Source organism: Protopterus annectens, chromosome 1.part1, assembly GCF_019279795.1.
Source record: "Protopterus annectens isolate FY-2018-M chromosome 1.part1, PAN1.0, whole genome shotgun sequence".
Lineage (NCBI taxonomy): Eukaryota > Metazoa > Chordata > Ceratodontiformes > Protopteridae > Protopterus > Protopterus annectens.
In genome coordinates this window covers 1038091609-1038107364 of record NC_056726.1, presented here as the reverse complement: position 1 = coordinate 1038107364, position 15756 = coordinate 1038091609, and the positions used below count along the sequence as shown (strand labels likewise).

At 38.4% G+C, this 15756-nt stretch overlaps 1 protein-coding gene across 2 annotated transcripts in view; it reads right to left on the bottom strand.

Moving 5' to 3' along the window:
* Positions 1–15339, bottom strand: part of LOC122808829 (zinc finger protein 300-like) — a 422300-nt gene extending 406961 nt beyond the window's left edge. The window contains exon 1 of one of the 2 annotated variants that reach the window (XM_044079919.1): positions 15191–15339. In XM_044079919.1, coding sequence (XP_043935854.1) covers positions 15191–15202 — 12 coding nt within the window. In that variant the 5' untranslated portion in view covers positions 15203–15339. The remainder of the gene's footprint in view (positions 1–15190) is intronic. The other variant, XM_044079911.1, reaches the window with a different exon arrangement.
* Positions 15340–15756: the final 417 nt, after the last annotated feature.

Genomic DNA, 15756 nt, shown 5'->3' with positions numbered 1-15756 from the left:
CTGGTTTGGTGCTGTACAGATACACTCTTTATAGATAAGATGAACATTATTTTTTATAGAACTAGCAACAACACTGACTTAAGCTATGGTATGTATTTCTTCTTTGTTTTACCCTGAGGCAGTCGCTGCTGATCACAGAACCACTCTAACAATGACTAACTATGGTAATATAGGGTACATGGGTTTTCACATGGCTAGGCTTGTGAAGGCCCTAAGGCCATTAGCCTAGTAACCTTCTATGAACCTATGAATATCATTGGCTTGAGGCAAGGTATGCATTTCTTCTTTGCTTTCCTCTGGTCTGTATATCATTTCTGCTGGTGTTTACTTTATCCAACTGAGCAAAATCTGCACTCTAATCTGTTTTACCACCCCCCCCCCCCCCGTGCAATATTTGCACTGGCTTCTGAAAACATCAAACTAGAATTTATTATATTCTGAACATTTGTATTTGAAATACACCGACTGAGTTTACATCTGTATCTGCGATACTGCAGCTTAACTCTATATTTTGAATTACATGTGCTGTAGCATTTATACCAGTTTTTGAAAACTGTGTATAACAATTTGTTATTTAATCAGAAACCATACTGACAGAAGCCGACTCATTCTGCGAATCCTGACAAAGTGTTACAGTCTGTTTCTGTGTTTTTTGCATCTAGAAAGATTTAACATTCCTGAACTAATAACAATGAAATGAGTATTTCTGCAACAGAGTTTTTTTTAGACAACTTTACCTAATTTTTAACTTTAAACCACACATTTACTGGTGCCTTTATTGTAGAAGTACTTGACATATTTATACAATTTATATTTATTGATGTATTTAAACCTGTCTGAGATTTACTGTCTGACTTAGTTAGAAAATGTACCCTAACAAAAATTAATGCTCACATTTGGAATAGTTGAACTTGCTTTAAGAGGGTGGCCTGCTGTCTCACAGCAGTTATAACCTCTGTATTCCAAGGAATTTTCTTGGATCTGTGACACCACACTGGGAACTTGAGAGATTGTCGCCTGCTTTGGAGATGGTGAAGTTTTCTTAAACACTGCTGTTAACTGGATAATGTCTTTTACGCTGGTATCTTGGAGAGTCTGAATTTCTTTGAGACTTTACTGTAAATGTTCTGAAGTAATGTTTGAAATAAACACTGCTGCTCTGTAAAATACACAGCCTGACTGCTGATAAGGTTGCTATGGTGTTTTGGGACTTAACTGCAAAAATTGTCCCTATTGATGGTGGCTCACCATTGTAAGAACTGACAAAACAGTAGAATACTGGAAATAACTGGAATAAACTGGAATGACTGTCTTTATCTGTTAATTATCCAGAACTGTGCTGAACAGATGCCAGTCTCTCTCCTTTATGTGCCAAATTTTCTTGTACCTTTCAGAATAAAAGTCTGCATACATTGTACTTTGGTTAAGAATGCTAAATTATGTACAGCGGAGGAAACTATTTGAATACTGCCTCAAATAACAGTGAAACTGAAATAGTCTGTAGGTTCTGCATTCATATTCTAGTAAAAATGTCTATGGCTTCTGCACTATCCTGCTAAGTAATATCATTAACATTCTGGAATGCTGGATATTTGTCCGGACGTCTGTACTCATACCCAAGTGTCTGTACTACAGTGACTTTCTGAATATCAGTCCAAACAAACCTTTGTGCATACAAGTCCAAACAACCATTTCCTAATACCCTTTAAATGCTACATGCCTCTTTAACCTTGGTTCCCATGCCTTGTGCCATACAAAAATATGTTTCTACCCAAATGTACTGTACATTCCGTTCTTATCATTTTTCTTGACTGAAGGTTATTTTTACTGATTGAAATGCTTTAAATGAAACTGTATGCACACTGTGAAGGCCTGCTTTAATATGGCTGAATTTCTAGACTTGTGCATTTTTCTAACAAAACACAAGTAAATGAAAACCAATGTTAACAAACAGTTTCTCTGTCCTAGCCCACATGCTTTGGCAAGCTCTCTCATCTAACTTAAAGGAACTTTTTGGAGTATGATTCAGCATCTGTCCGAATTCATACTACATTTAGCAAAGGCCCTACCGGATTTATCCAAAGTGTTAGAGTCATAACAAAACTTGATCAGAAACAATTTTGAATAACATTGGGAAATCATACAAGAAATCAGCTTTGGACTCTTGAAGTTGTTCAGAGAATCTCCTACATTCACTTATTAGGTTAACAGGGCAATAGCTGTACAAGTAAATAACAGTCAGGCCAGCCAGGTGGGCAGAATCCTCATACCATATGAATCTTTGTTATTAACAGATCCACAAACACAATAGGCAAAGAACTGTTGGGACTGTATATGGTTTTGGAAAATGTTATGACTATATATGCATTTATGGTCAAAATATACTGGTAAAATCCAATTGTAAGTCACTTCAGAACATCTTTCAACATCTACTTCATCATGTATCATTATAGAGAATGCTGCTGAGCCCCTAAGAATTTGACATTCCTGTAACTTATAAACCTGGATAGCAGGTACTTATGTCTGATACCCTAAGCAAACATACATAAAACAGACTGATGAAAACATGCTAAATAATTGAAAAGTGCCAATAGCAGCCATTTATTTCCTAGTTTTGGAAGGGAGACAGAGCAAATTCAAAAAGAAAAAAAAAATGTTGCATCTCTGTATTAGTTTCAGTTAACAGCTGCAATCCTAAAAGGATAAAACTCATTTTAATTGTAAATCCATATTTTACCTTCAGTGATGGATTTGGATTTGGATATAACCAAACAGCAATATTTCCATTTCTAAGAAAGCAGACACTGGTCAGGATATCTGAGGCACGTTTTGCAAAAGAAAAGTAAAAGCAAACAAGAGACATCATATTTTAGCCTTGGATGTCCATTCAAACTGAAGCGTAATCAATCGGGTCCTGTTTCCATGTGTAATGTGCTGCAAAAATCTGAAATCTGTTCCTTGCTAGACTATCCCTGGGCAAAAGCTGCATTAGATTTGCTGCAACTCCAAAACATACAATACCCAGTATGTCTTGACTTTTATGTTTAATAAAATACTATGAGATATGGAGGCTGAGAGAGATGGCAGACAAACATTTCATTTACAATACAAGTTTTGCTAGGCATGGAATCTGTAGATATTGTACACTGTTACTTTAGAGAGTGATGTAAAGTTTAAGAAGTTGTGATGTCATAGATCTGCCATGGAATGAAAATTCTATTACATCATCAGAAACCCAAAATGAGCGCAAGCCAATGGTCAAATGTACTTTGGATATCAAGAAAGACTGCCACCTCTGACATCTGGAATTCTACAATACTCATTTACAGCTAGTATGGCTATCCCATGGATACAAACCAAGAACAGAGTTTCTTACTTCACTGATGTTGTTACATCTACAACAAATACCATTAAGCAGGGGACAGCACATCAAAAAGATAATAATGCTAACAGTGTAGGAAAGAAAACCATCATTCAGTAAGGAAATATTGTAAGGATACTAGACCTGGTGGACACAGATCACAGACATCAGGAAGTGTTGTACCATAAGCTGATAAGACACTAAGTTCATAACCTTTTACAACACCAGAAATGGTTCTGTTTCAATTACAATGCAAACAAAACTGTAGAATTTAACAAAAATGTTCCAAGAAGGGGAAGAATAGCACATTAAGTTTCTTTCTGAAGATCAGAAAATTTTATTTATCTTTATTTACTGTGAAAGTCTGATTGGGTAATACCCATTTTCAGAAGAGTCCCGGGGAGAAAAGCTCCATTTGCTTACATTGCAATATACCTAGTTCCAGTTAAACACAGAGTAGTTATATTTCTGTTTACATTTATACACACACCAGTACTTACATTTTTACATTCTAAGATTTACAGAGGAGGAAGTTAGTAAAGAGAAAGCTCACATGCAACTTACTGGATTGTACAGGCAGTGTTTATGTAAAAACATTGTTTTGTCTGGATCCGTTTGTATTGCTGAGCACTGTTTCTTAGCCATCTTTTGTTGGAGAGGGGCCCCTTGCACCCTTGTACTCTGGGACCCATCTGATAGAAAGTTGTTAGCACCATGTTTTCGCTAGTTTAAAATGAGCTCAGCCGAGGTTGTGGCAACTGCTACTGTTTTGTCATTTCAGTGAGAGGTCAAGAATATTCTGTTAAGGAGAGTATTTGGAGAGCACTGTATGGTGAGCACAAAGTCTTAACCTTGTGATGAGCATATGCAGGACCAGGACTGTTTACGATGTTTAAGCAGGTTTAAAACAATTGAGTTTAAGAATTTGTTACTAGAATGAAGGTCCCTTGCGGGACGGTAGGCCAGTAATAAGATTTGTAGTGCAGGTTATTTTTCTGGATGATGAATGATTTTGTGTGTTGTAGTTAGTTGTGACTATGTTAGGTAGTTGTGCAGTTTAAGCCAGTTTAATTGCTTTGAGCTATGACAATGGTGGGTTTTATAATAGAGACTGATGGCAAATTTAGCCATTTTACTGTAGCAGGAGGCAAGTTTCTTTCTCTGAGGAGTATTATTTAAGTTTGTTAGGACAGGAGCAACATGTAAGAGAGTTGGCAGCAAGAATGTGGTGGTTAGAGTTTTTCTTGCAATATCTGTAAGGAATCCCTTGATCATATAAAGGGAGCCTAGTTTCTGGTGTGTAGATTTAGTGGTGTGCAGTATATGCTGGTAATATTTGAGACAGTCATTTATCATAATGCCTAGAAGTTTACTATGAGTTACAGTTTCAAAACATTAAAGGCAACTTTTTGTGGTAAAAAGCATTAACTTAGTTTTCTTGAGGTTGTGTAGGAGGTTTGATTCTCTAAGCCAGCTTTCTACTGAGGAGAAAGACCTTTTTGCAATGCCTTGGAGCTTATTTATTGTTGAGGCTGCGCATATTAATGTTGAGTCATCTGCATATTGAAGTCCTTCAAAGCCTTCAACACCATCCCCCACTCTGGGATCATAGATAAACTTACTAAGTTGGGCATTAATCCCTACGTCACTCGATGGGCTGCCAACTGGCTTACTGACAGAACTCACACTGTAAAAGTAGCCAACTCTAAATCCAGCTCCAGACAAGTGACAAGTGGAGTACCTCAGGGTTCAGTCCAGGAATCGCTCTTGTTTGGCATGTACTTCTCTGAAGTACAGGCCAACACTAAGGGACTCTGGCTAACAAGGTTCACAGATGACTGCAAACTGGGAGCCATTATTGAATCCCCAAATGATGTGGATATTCTACAAAAGGGCCTTACAGAAACAGATGCTTGGTGCCAAAGCCATGGGCTCAAGCTCAATGCCAAGAAATGTATAGTTATCCCCTTTGGGAAAAAACATGTACCCATGAATTATCACATAGGTGGCAGTACACTAAACACCAAAAGTGTGATAAGAGACTTAGGGACACAGGTGGACAGTGATCTTACCTTCGATAACCACATCGCCACAACAGTCAGGAAATCCTTCTATGTGGCACACCTTATCACCAAGGGCTTTTAATCCAGGAAAAAGGAGGTCATTGTCCCTCTCTACTCATCCCTCATTAGACCCATTATAGAAAACAATGCCCCGTTTGGTATGTACCTCTCAAGACATCTGCAACAACTGGAAAGGCCGCAAAAATACCTCACTACAAAAACTCCAGCTATACTCTGTCGCTTATCGTCTACTCAGACGCGATCTCTGCATAACATACAAGGCCCTGTCAAACCCAGAGCTGTTGGACATGCTACACTTAAAGAAATCCCAATCCCTCAGAGCCACACTCTTCAGGGATCTAAATCTTATCATTACAATGAACAAATCATGCTGGAGGGATAGGTTCCTGACCCAGAGACTCCCCAGACTCTGGAATAGACTGTCCATACATGTCAAGCAGAGTGCCTCTTTGGCCCTCTCCAAAGGGATCCTTGACAATTGGATCGGAGATAGGAAATTCACCCCGGGGATCACATCAGTCGCCCTGCTAGACAGGGGTCCAGGGAAGTAAATATTGTGGGAAGAAATAGCCAGGGAATTGTTATGGCTAGGCTTGTACAGGCCCTAGGGCTGATAGCCTAGTACCAACCTATTAACCTATAATACTGGTGCTGTGCTGGGGCCTAAAGCCATGTTGTGTTTCTGAAAGCAGGTTATTTGAGGTTAGGTATAGCATTAGCTGCATATGGATGCATTTTTCTAATATTTTGGAGAAGTGGGAGAGAATCACTATTGTCTAATAAACTCCTTAGATGAACTGCCTTTGTGCAGTAGTATGATGTAGGATTTTTTTCCACAGTGATGAGACGTATCTTTCTGCTATGGACCTATTAAGTAGTATGGACACAGAGAAGGCCATTACTTCTGCAGACATTTTTAGGTAATCTGATGGTAGTCAGCCTACAGCTATGGAGGTAGTTTTAGTTTTACGGAGCAACGTCATTATGAGTGACATGGGTACTGGACTGAAACTGGAGAGCTGCGAGTGGTTTTGGTTGGACAAGAGTAGACAGAGGGAGGCAGACAGAGATAATATTGATTGCATAAAATAGGAATCAAACTGCGAGTGGATAGAGTCTGTCATATTATCTGTTTTTGGAGAGGAAGTGGTGGTCTTGCCAGGGTACAGTACTTTATTTAATGATGACCACAGATGCTTTGGGCTTTCATTTTTATCTTGTAGGTTGGCAAAATACATCTGACTGTCCTGCTTGATATCGAGTTTTGCGAGAGTTCTAAAATATTTAAACTGCTGGAATGCATTTTGAGTTCTATTTTCATACCAGTTTTTTCCAGACTTTATAACTTTTTATCATGAGCTTTTTCTTTTTTGTTTGTTTCTTTTGTTAGCCATGGTGCATGGTTAGACTTTGCTCTTTTATTAAGTACTGGTGCCAGATTATTTAAGGTCTGTAAGAGTAAGTTATTAAACTGTTCTACAGCATTATCTAGTGGCATTGTTCCAAGTACATTCCAGTTATATTGTTTTAGTGTTTCATTGAAAATATCTTTGCTGAAATTAGTTGTATTTCATATTTGATTATAGATAATATGCGTACCTAGGTTCTGGTGAGTTTTAATGGCATATGTTGGTATGTGGTCACTTATGCTATCCAAGAGGCAGCCTACTTTTGTCAGTTTGTCTGCTTTCTTTGTAAGGTTCCAGTTTAATGTTGAGTGTCTCCCTAAAGAATTATTGATTCTGGTAGGTGTGTTAATTGCTTGAAGTTGTACAAGTTTATGAATTTAATGAAGTAGTGGAATTTACAAGTTGTCAGTCTATATATAAGCCTCCATGTATTATAGTTTCATGATTGATTTGTTGGGACATCCCATTCAGGATGTTTTCTGCAGAATGAATGTTATTCCCTGTTGGTATATAAATGACTGTTAAACATGCAGTTTTCCTATTGTTGAATTTTAGGAGTGTTATTAGACATTCAGCATTGTTAAGTTTGAGTATTTCCTGTGGGAAGAAGAAGATGGTTATAGAAGTTTCACAGATGATTGCTACACCACCTCCAGGCTTGTTTTGTCTGTCATACCAGAGTATATTACATCCTGGGGGGGGGGGTCTCATTATCCTTTTATTTCATTTTTAACCAAGTTTTGGTAGCTATGACTATATCAGGATTGTATGTGGCAAGGCAGACATGTATGCCAAGGATTTTATTGCACATACAGGTTCTGATTTTGGTTTAGAGGTATTAGGCGACTGGTTCTTTCGGGTTGGAAGTAATGTTTTTATGAACACTGGGACCTGGGTTGGGATGAATATCTCTGCTAATTTTTTGAATTGTTATTTTACAGAGGGAAGAGTGTGGTCAGTTAATATTTTAGTCTTGGTTTGGTACCAGACTGTAAATTTGGACACTTACTTTCAAGACATTTATAGATAAATAAATCAGATGTGGTTTCTTTGTAGAGACAGGCAGGTTAGATATTGATATTTTTGTAAGGATTAGTTGAAGCCCTAGATGTTGAAGAAGGTGGATTTGATAATTGCTGATGAAGGCTAGTAGAGTTAGGCGGAATAACAAAATAATCCAAGTCAGGGGCATCTTATTTAATATGTTTTTTTTTTCTTTGCTGTAAATTAGGATTAGAAAATGTTAGGGGGTACTGGGATGGTTGTAGAGATGTAATGTGATAGATATAGGGGATAAAGGGTAGGACAGTTAGAGGGCGAGTCTTGGGTGGTAAAATAGAGTGAGTGTTACTATTGGGAGCAATTCTACTGATTGTTTTTTTCTGTCTCTTTGACAAGTTTTCAACCCATGCCAATGCTTGGGCTCTCTTCCCTCACGTACCCTAACCCCAGTTCATGCCATTCACCCATGCCAATGCTTGGGCTCTCTTCCCTCACGTACCCTAACCCCAATTCATGTCATTCACCCATGCCAATGCTTGGGCTCTCTTCCCTCACGTACCCTAACCCCAATTCATGCCATTCACCCATGCTAATGCTTGGGCTCTCTTCCCTCACGTACCCTAACCCCAATTCATGCCATTCACCCATGCTAATGCTTGGGCTCTCTTCCCTCACATACCCTAACCCCAATTCATGACATTCACCCATGCCAATGCTTGAGCTCTCTTCCCTCACGTACCCTAACCCCAATTCATGTCATTCACCCATGCCAATGCTTGGGCTCTCTTCCCTCACGTACCCTAACCCCAATTCATGCCATTCACCCATGCTAATGCTTGGGCTCTCTTCCCTCACGTACCCTAACCCCAATTCATGCCATTCACCCATGCCAGTGCTTGGGCTCTCTTCCCTCACGTACCCTAACCCCAATTCATGCCATTCACCCATGCCAATGCTTGGGCTCTCTTCCCTCACGTACCCTAACCCCAATTCATGCCATTCACCCATGCCAATGCTTGGGCTCTCTTCCCTCACGTACCCTAACCCCAATTCATGCCATTCACCCATGCCAATGCTTGGGCTCTCTTCCCTCACGTACCCTAACCCCAATTCATGCCATTCACCCATGCCAATACTTGGGCTCTCTTCCCTCACGTACCCTAACCCCAATTCATGCCATTCACCCATGCTAATGCTTGGGCCGTCTTCCCTCACGTACCCTAACCCCAGTTCATGCCATTCACCCATGCCAATGCTTGGGCTCTCTTCCCTCACGTACCCTAACCCCAATTCATGCCATTCACCCATGCCAATGCTTGGGCTCTCTTCCCTCACATACCCTAACCCCAATTCCCACTAACCTCTTCTTTTCTCTACATTTATACTTCATAGCACAACCTGTATACCCCTTACCATTGTTTGGTTCCCTCCAGAAAAAAAACAATCAGTGACTGAACTGAAAACTGCCACAGATCTGCTAAGACAGATAAATAAAAAGGAACAATGCAGTTTAAAAGGCCCCTGTACCAACAGGTGAAAGCACAGGGATTATGCCAGTTAAGAGGTATTTAGGGAAATTTTATGAGATATCCAACTACTTGAACTCCCGACTGAAAATCAGTCTTTGTACAGTTTAACAAATTCAGCTACTAAATTTATTTCTTCTGGGTAAGAATAGTTCTTGATACTGCAGCTGAAAGTAGTTCCAAAGCTTTAAAAGAACTTTCATTTACAAAACTACATTTTTCTCTGGTACCCAGTTTAAACACAATGTGGTTGCCATTAATCAACACCTTTCTAGTTCTGCAAAACATCCAATTTTATCCTACCTTTGAGAATGATTTTTTTCTTTATTGCACATACAACAATTCTATCAACAAACAATTCCTTTTCAGATATAGGTTAATTAAGTGTTTACTAAGCTAACAAACACAAGGGCCTTTTTAAGCCTAGTCATGTATCCCAAATCTCTGACAAGCTCTGATACCCTTGATAAATGTAAGCATGGGTCTGGGAGATTAACCATTTACAGGTTGCCTGTGTTCGTTAGAGACATAGGTGCCAAACCAGGGATGCCTGTGTCCATTAGAGACATAGGTGCCAAACCAGGGATGAATTTCTGGTTTCCCATCCAATTGTCCAAGTTGCACTTGAATTGGGTTAGGCAGGAACTCTGCTTCACATGGATGGGGAGCCTGTTCCACAGACGGTGTAATCTCTGGGATACATACCTATCTCTCCAGCAGGTCCTAATTATATCACAGGTAAGGTTTAAGTCTTTAGAACGGGTAATTCTGGTGCCGTTTGTTTTGTGGATATGCAGGATGTCTATCAGAGTGGGGTCTGACAATGCCCTGTATGCCTGGCATAGATCTCCCCTCAAAAGCCTGTAGGAGAAAGAATACAAGGATAGGGCCTTGAGGCAGTCTGCATAGGACATTTTACTTATACCCTGTATTCTTTTAGTGAGAAACCTCTGTGGACGTTGCAATTGCTGAATTTGCCTGGTTAGGTACATACCAAAGTGGGCACAGTATCTTAGTTTATTTACACAAGGAACCACCTCAATGTTTTCAGCAGTTATTTGAAAAGGGTATGTTTGTTAAACGCATTTGGCCAGTGTTAAGTGCATGGAAATAGAACTGCATTACTACTAAGCAAGCTAGGCCAGAAAATATATTTGTCTATTGTGAAAAATATTTTAGACATTACTTCTGAGCATGCTAGGCCAGAAAACAATTGTGTTCTGTGATAATTGCTTCAGACATCATGTTACAAAAACATGTCCTGCAGATCATTGAAAGAAATCACAGCTACTTACTGTATGTTATAAAGAATTAAGAATATATGCTAGGTCAGAAAACAATTGTGTTCTAAGATAATTGCTTCAGACATCATATTACAAACATGTGTCCTGCAGGTCACTGAAAGAAATCACAGCTATTCACTGTACATTATAAAGAAAACAATATTATAGAACATTGCTTAACTAGAAAAAGAGGTAGAAATTAACAGATGGTCTAACATCGTGTTTCATTCAACACTGGTTATAATAAATGCTTTATGAACATAATATAGTTTTAAATTAAGGGAAAATTACCGAGTGGTACACAGCATGAGATCATAAGAAACTTGTTCAGAATTTTGAGTACTGTCTGGTGTGTGCAAATATGAGTCATTAGTCTAAATGATGAAAGAAAGAAATAATCATTACATAATTTGTCACTTATAAGGTGTGATTTGTGAAAGGAAAGAATATTCCCAAAAGGTACCACCCAAGCTGAGAGTGCTTTGATTCACATACATAAAGTTAGCCATGTTGTCAGCCACTGCAGATTTGCTTTCAGTTGCTTATGCAATGTTTCTATTCTGATAAAATAAATTGATGCCACTAAGATTTACTATGAGAAGGACAGTGTTCTGGAATTTACATTTCGATTACCTTTACATATTTTACCAAAACAACCACCATTCTCTTCATGTAATCTTGTAAACTCTGCAAGACCTACCTTCATGACTCATACATCTCACACACACAAGTCGTACAGAGGTTGACATCATTCCCTTTTCATTTTTAAATGAGTAATCATGGCAATATCTGCTGCTATGATTTAGCATTTTGTTGTCTTGCATAGGTTGCTTCAAGTTATTATACATTTCCTTCACCCACACTCTAGGTACAGCTCTGACGGTCACTTCACCAGAGCCATGATAATTACTACAGCTGTCAGGAAGCCTGCTTACAGCAGCATTGACTGACCGTCCTAAAAACGCAGTGTCCTAGTTACTATATACACTGCATATGGTATGTAAAAATTAAAAATAATAAAGTGCTTCAAAAGATACCTATGATAAAGGAAGTACATAGCAGCAAATAGTGCTAACTATTTGAAATATTGGGACCCACTGGACCGAATCCTGTAACACACAGACTAAATGACTAGAAAAGACATAGCAAGTCTGAGATGGCCATTCCTTGGAATATTCACCTTTCTCCAAGGTATGGCAATCTCAGAGCTAGTATATGTAAGTCCCAGGATGTGGGGTGGGCTTCCACCTACAATGGGGGGGGGGTGTGTGCAGGAGAGCAAGCCATCCTGAAAAAAGAAGTAAAAAAATGATGCTCTTCTCCTGCAGTTTCAATCTTTCCTTTCCCTCAGTATGTTGGTACTTGGCCTTGGAGTGCCAGCATTTCAATAAAGACCACAAACAGTATTACTCTATAAGCACAGCTACACTGTGCAAAGGACACAAGAAGGGGTGCTTATTTTTCAACCACTGTAACTTCACTGGGCACACAAATAGATAGGACTGTTCTACAAACTACTGCTTCCATTAATTCAAGTAACAGGACTGTTCTACAAACTACTGCTTCCATTAATTCAAGTAACAGTCTAATCATCAATTACATGCCAGTGCTAAACACAGCTCTGTCTGGCAGTTAGTGCAAAGGATACTCCAAGGTTTGATTCCTTCGGTCTCCAGCTGCCTTTTGTGTAACTATGTTCAAGTTAATTAACCAGACGGTGCTGTGGGAAAACTGAGTAATACTTCCCAATGTTCTATTGGACCCCATACTTAGAACCTACCTATGAGAAAATGTGTTGACAAGAAAGGTGTTGCACATCAAAATGGCTAACAGCATGATGATATCTTTTTACTTGCTATTTCTTGGCTGTTACTAGCTTTGAAGAAAATTACTCATGGCCACACAGAACCTTTCATAAAAAAAAAAATGGAAGGTGCAATGCTACATCAAAAGAAGAATCCATCAACTTGCAGGTGCAGGAAAGGTTGGTAAATGTAAAATTAGTTTTCCACCGTGCTCATGGAATTGTGGCTTCAAGGATATGTCAGTGACAATATTTTGTTATGACAGTTTGCTAACTAGTACTTCATACAATGATGGCTAAAACTGTGAGTGAGAGATAAAATACCATGAAACCATGAAATTAATTCATCACATTCTAGTTGTTGAAACTGTAATTGGGAATAAAAATGATCAGGAAACTCTGAAATTCAACTGCCACAGTTTCATATTTATTTGCCACCCAAGTGGAATATCATGCTTAGAATGGTGATATTTCACAATAAATGCAATTAGAGCCGTGATGTTTAATTACACTCCTAGTCATCTTAACAGGCCTGCCCTTCCAGTGAAATTTAATGACACTTCAGGTTTTGCTTTTCTCACTCACAGAAAAGAAGATATTAATGTTGTGAATGGGATCTATGAAAAATGCAGTTATAACATTATGGTTATAAGAACATGTTTTGCGTAACCTACTAAAAAAACAAACCTTCAAATGAGGGAGGCATAGTCTTTAAGACCAGTTTTGTTTCTGTTAAAAAGGCGCACACTCGCATATCTGCAGAAAGAGACAATTACGGTGTTACTAAACGACAACAAAAAACTTTCTATTTTCCAAAAATGACAGCTAACTTTCATCATAATAAAGAATAGAACCCAGCTTTTAATTCTGATGCAGATTAGAATTTGGATAGCATTTTCTTTACCCACTTTGATGACAAAGTTCGTCCCACTAGGCCAATGGCCTCTTTTCATGGGGGAAGACCTGAGGTAGTATTCATATCCTGACTACTTTTAATTTGGCCAGGGTATCTGAGACCTTCCTCTACTCTCCTTAATAGTACCATGGGATCTTTTACATCCACCTGCGCTATCACCAACTCAAACAAATGGGGCTCTACTTTAACATCTCATTCGAAGGAAGGCGTACTAAGGAATGCCACACTCCCCTTATTCAACACCGCAGGGTCAGTATTGGAAAACTAATCCAACTACTTGGTACAGGAACAGAATCCACAACCTTCTGCACCAAAGGGGAGTGTTAAGACTGGTAGAATGGAATATTTTTTTCTTCCTCAACAGTGTTCATAAAAACTAAATAAATGTATGAAAGTTACTATTTTATTGCTATTTATATAAAACTGTGTGGCCATTTTTAGTGCCTAATAGTTGAAAATAGCAGACCTTCCAGAAGTGTAGATGCCCCATCTATGGTGTCAGAGATTGTCATATCCCATAATTGTCCCAGAATAGTCCTTTTTCTCACCAGGTGACACTCTATTAGGAATGACTGAACATGCATTCTTACTACAAAGGTACTTTGGTCAAATATATTTCTAGTGGCCATGGTAACAACATCACTGAACTTTCATTAAATAACTTAGAAGTATAAACATGAAAACTTATTGTCCCACAATATAAATCAGTATTAAATCACCACATTAAAGTGGATCAAGCCATATCTGTATTCATTCTATTAACAGAATACTTTGCATTTTACATTACTTTTCAGTGTTCCTAATTTTTTAAATGTAATGCTGCTTTTTTTCTCAGAAATGTAAAATCTGTTTGCTACACAACTGTTGAAGACAGCAAGTTTTCACGTTAATATGACTTTTTATGGAAAATTCAGTTGTGTTACATGACAAAAAGGAATTAGCATTGCTACAAGTAATCTATTTTAAAACATTGTATTCTATAATTTCAAACAGGAAGCGTAAAAAGATTGTGGAATGTAAAATTATACTAACATATGCACCGATCTACGATGTTCATGGGATATATAGAGATAATGATTACAAGCTGATAGATTTTATTCTTTTGTAACATACAAATTGTATATGCACCTCACATACACACACACACACACACACACACACACACACACAACATGAGCTCTGCAGAGAGTAAGACACAAGCTGCTATATTTCAATTAAACAGACAAGTACAATAAATAATTGTAACAGTGTACATAAACAGTGCAGAATTTCTTATTATAATAAGCAGTACTTTGCTCGCATCTCCTAATGTTGTAGCACCCATAGGACATGTGCCTACATTCTTAATCAAAATTATCAAATGCTTTGGTTCAGCATTAAAAAAAGACAGACTGATATTTTCAGAACTACAGACTTACTGCTAAAATACAGAGCTGCTGTCAGAAGCAATATTGACACATAAAATGCCAGTTCCCTTGATAGCAGTGCCAGGTGAACACTGCATACAGTTTCATGGTTCAGATCTCATTTCAAACACCAATGCTGACTGCTGTGGTAAGTGACATAAACTACTGCTATGAAGTATGTAGGACTGGAATCACAAACAATGTCTACCCACAGAATACCAGGCTCCCCTACAACAAGGATATGTGTTCTGCTTATCCATATTTCTCAAAACTCATTCTGTTGAACTTCATAGACCCACAAGAATAAGAGCTGAATGAAAACACTAAATGTAAACAGCATACAAAGAACACTAGTACTATATACCCCATTTACAAGATGATATGCTCAGTATCACATACCTCCAATTTCATTGTTCTGATCTTGTTTCATACACAACAAAGACTGTAATGTTCAGGAACACAAACCATTGCTACAACAAGCGATCAGAGACATATAACCTCTAATTTAGCAGCTTCCTGCAATCCCCATATGGAAACTGATTTAGTGACATAACTTCCTGCCTGATACAAACAACTCCATCCCTCCCTTCTTGCAGTCAGTGGTGCTTATTAATATTCATAGAGCACACCTACAAAGAAGGAGTAATAGGGAGGGACTTATAAATAATTAATAAGGGAGCTTTCCCATCACACTGCCCATGCATGCAGGCTGGACTATCTGCTAAGCAGACAGCTAGGATTTTTTTTTAACTTCAGATTTAGCATTGCTGTGCCTAAACTGATGTTAACAATGACGTAAATGTTTCAAAAAATCATTAAATCATAACTCACGCCAGTACAAAGATACCACACCTTTTGCTGTGAGGGATCTATTAAACTGTAGCCCTCTCTTTGTGCAAAATATAAAAGTGTTCCTCTTTCTGGTCCGCTGCTGTGGCATCCACAGACAAATCATTATGAATGAT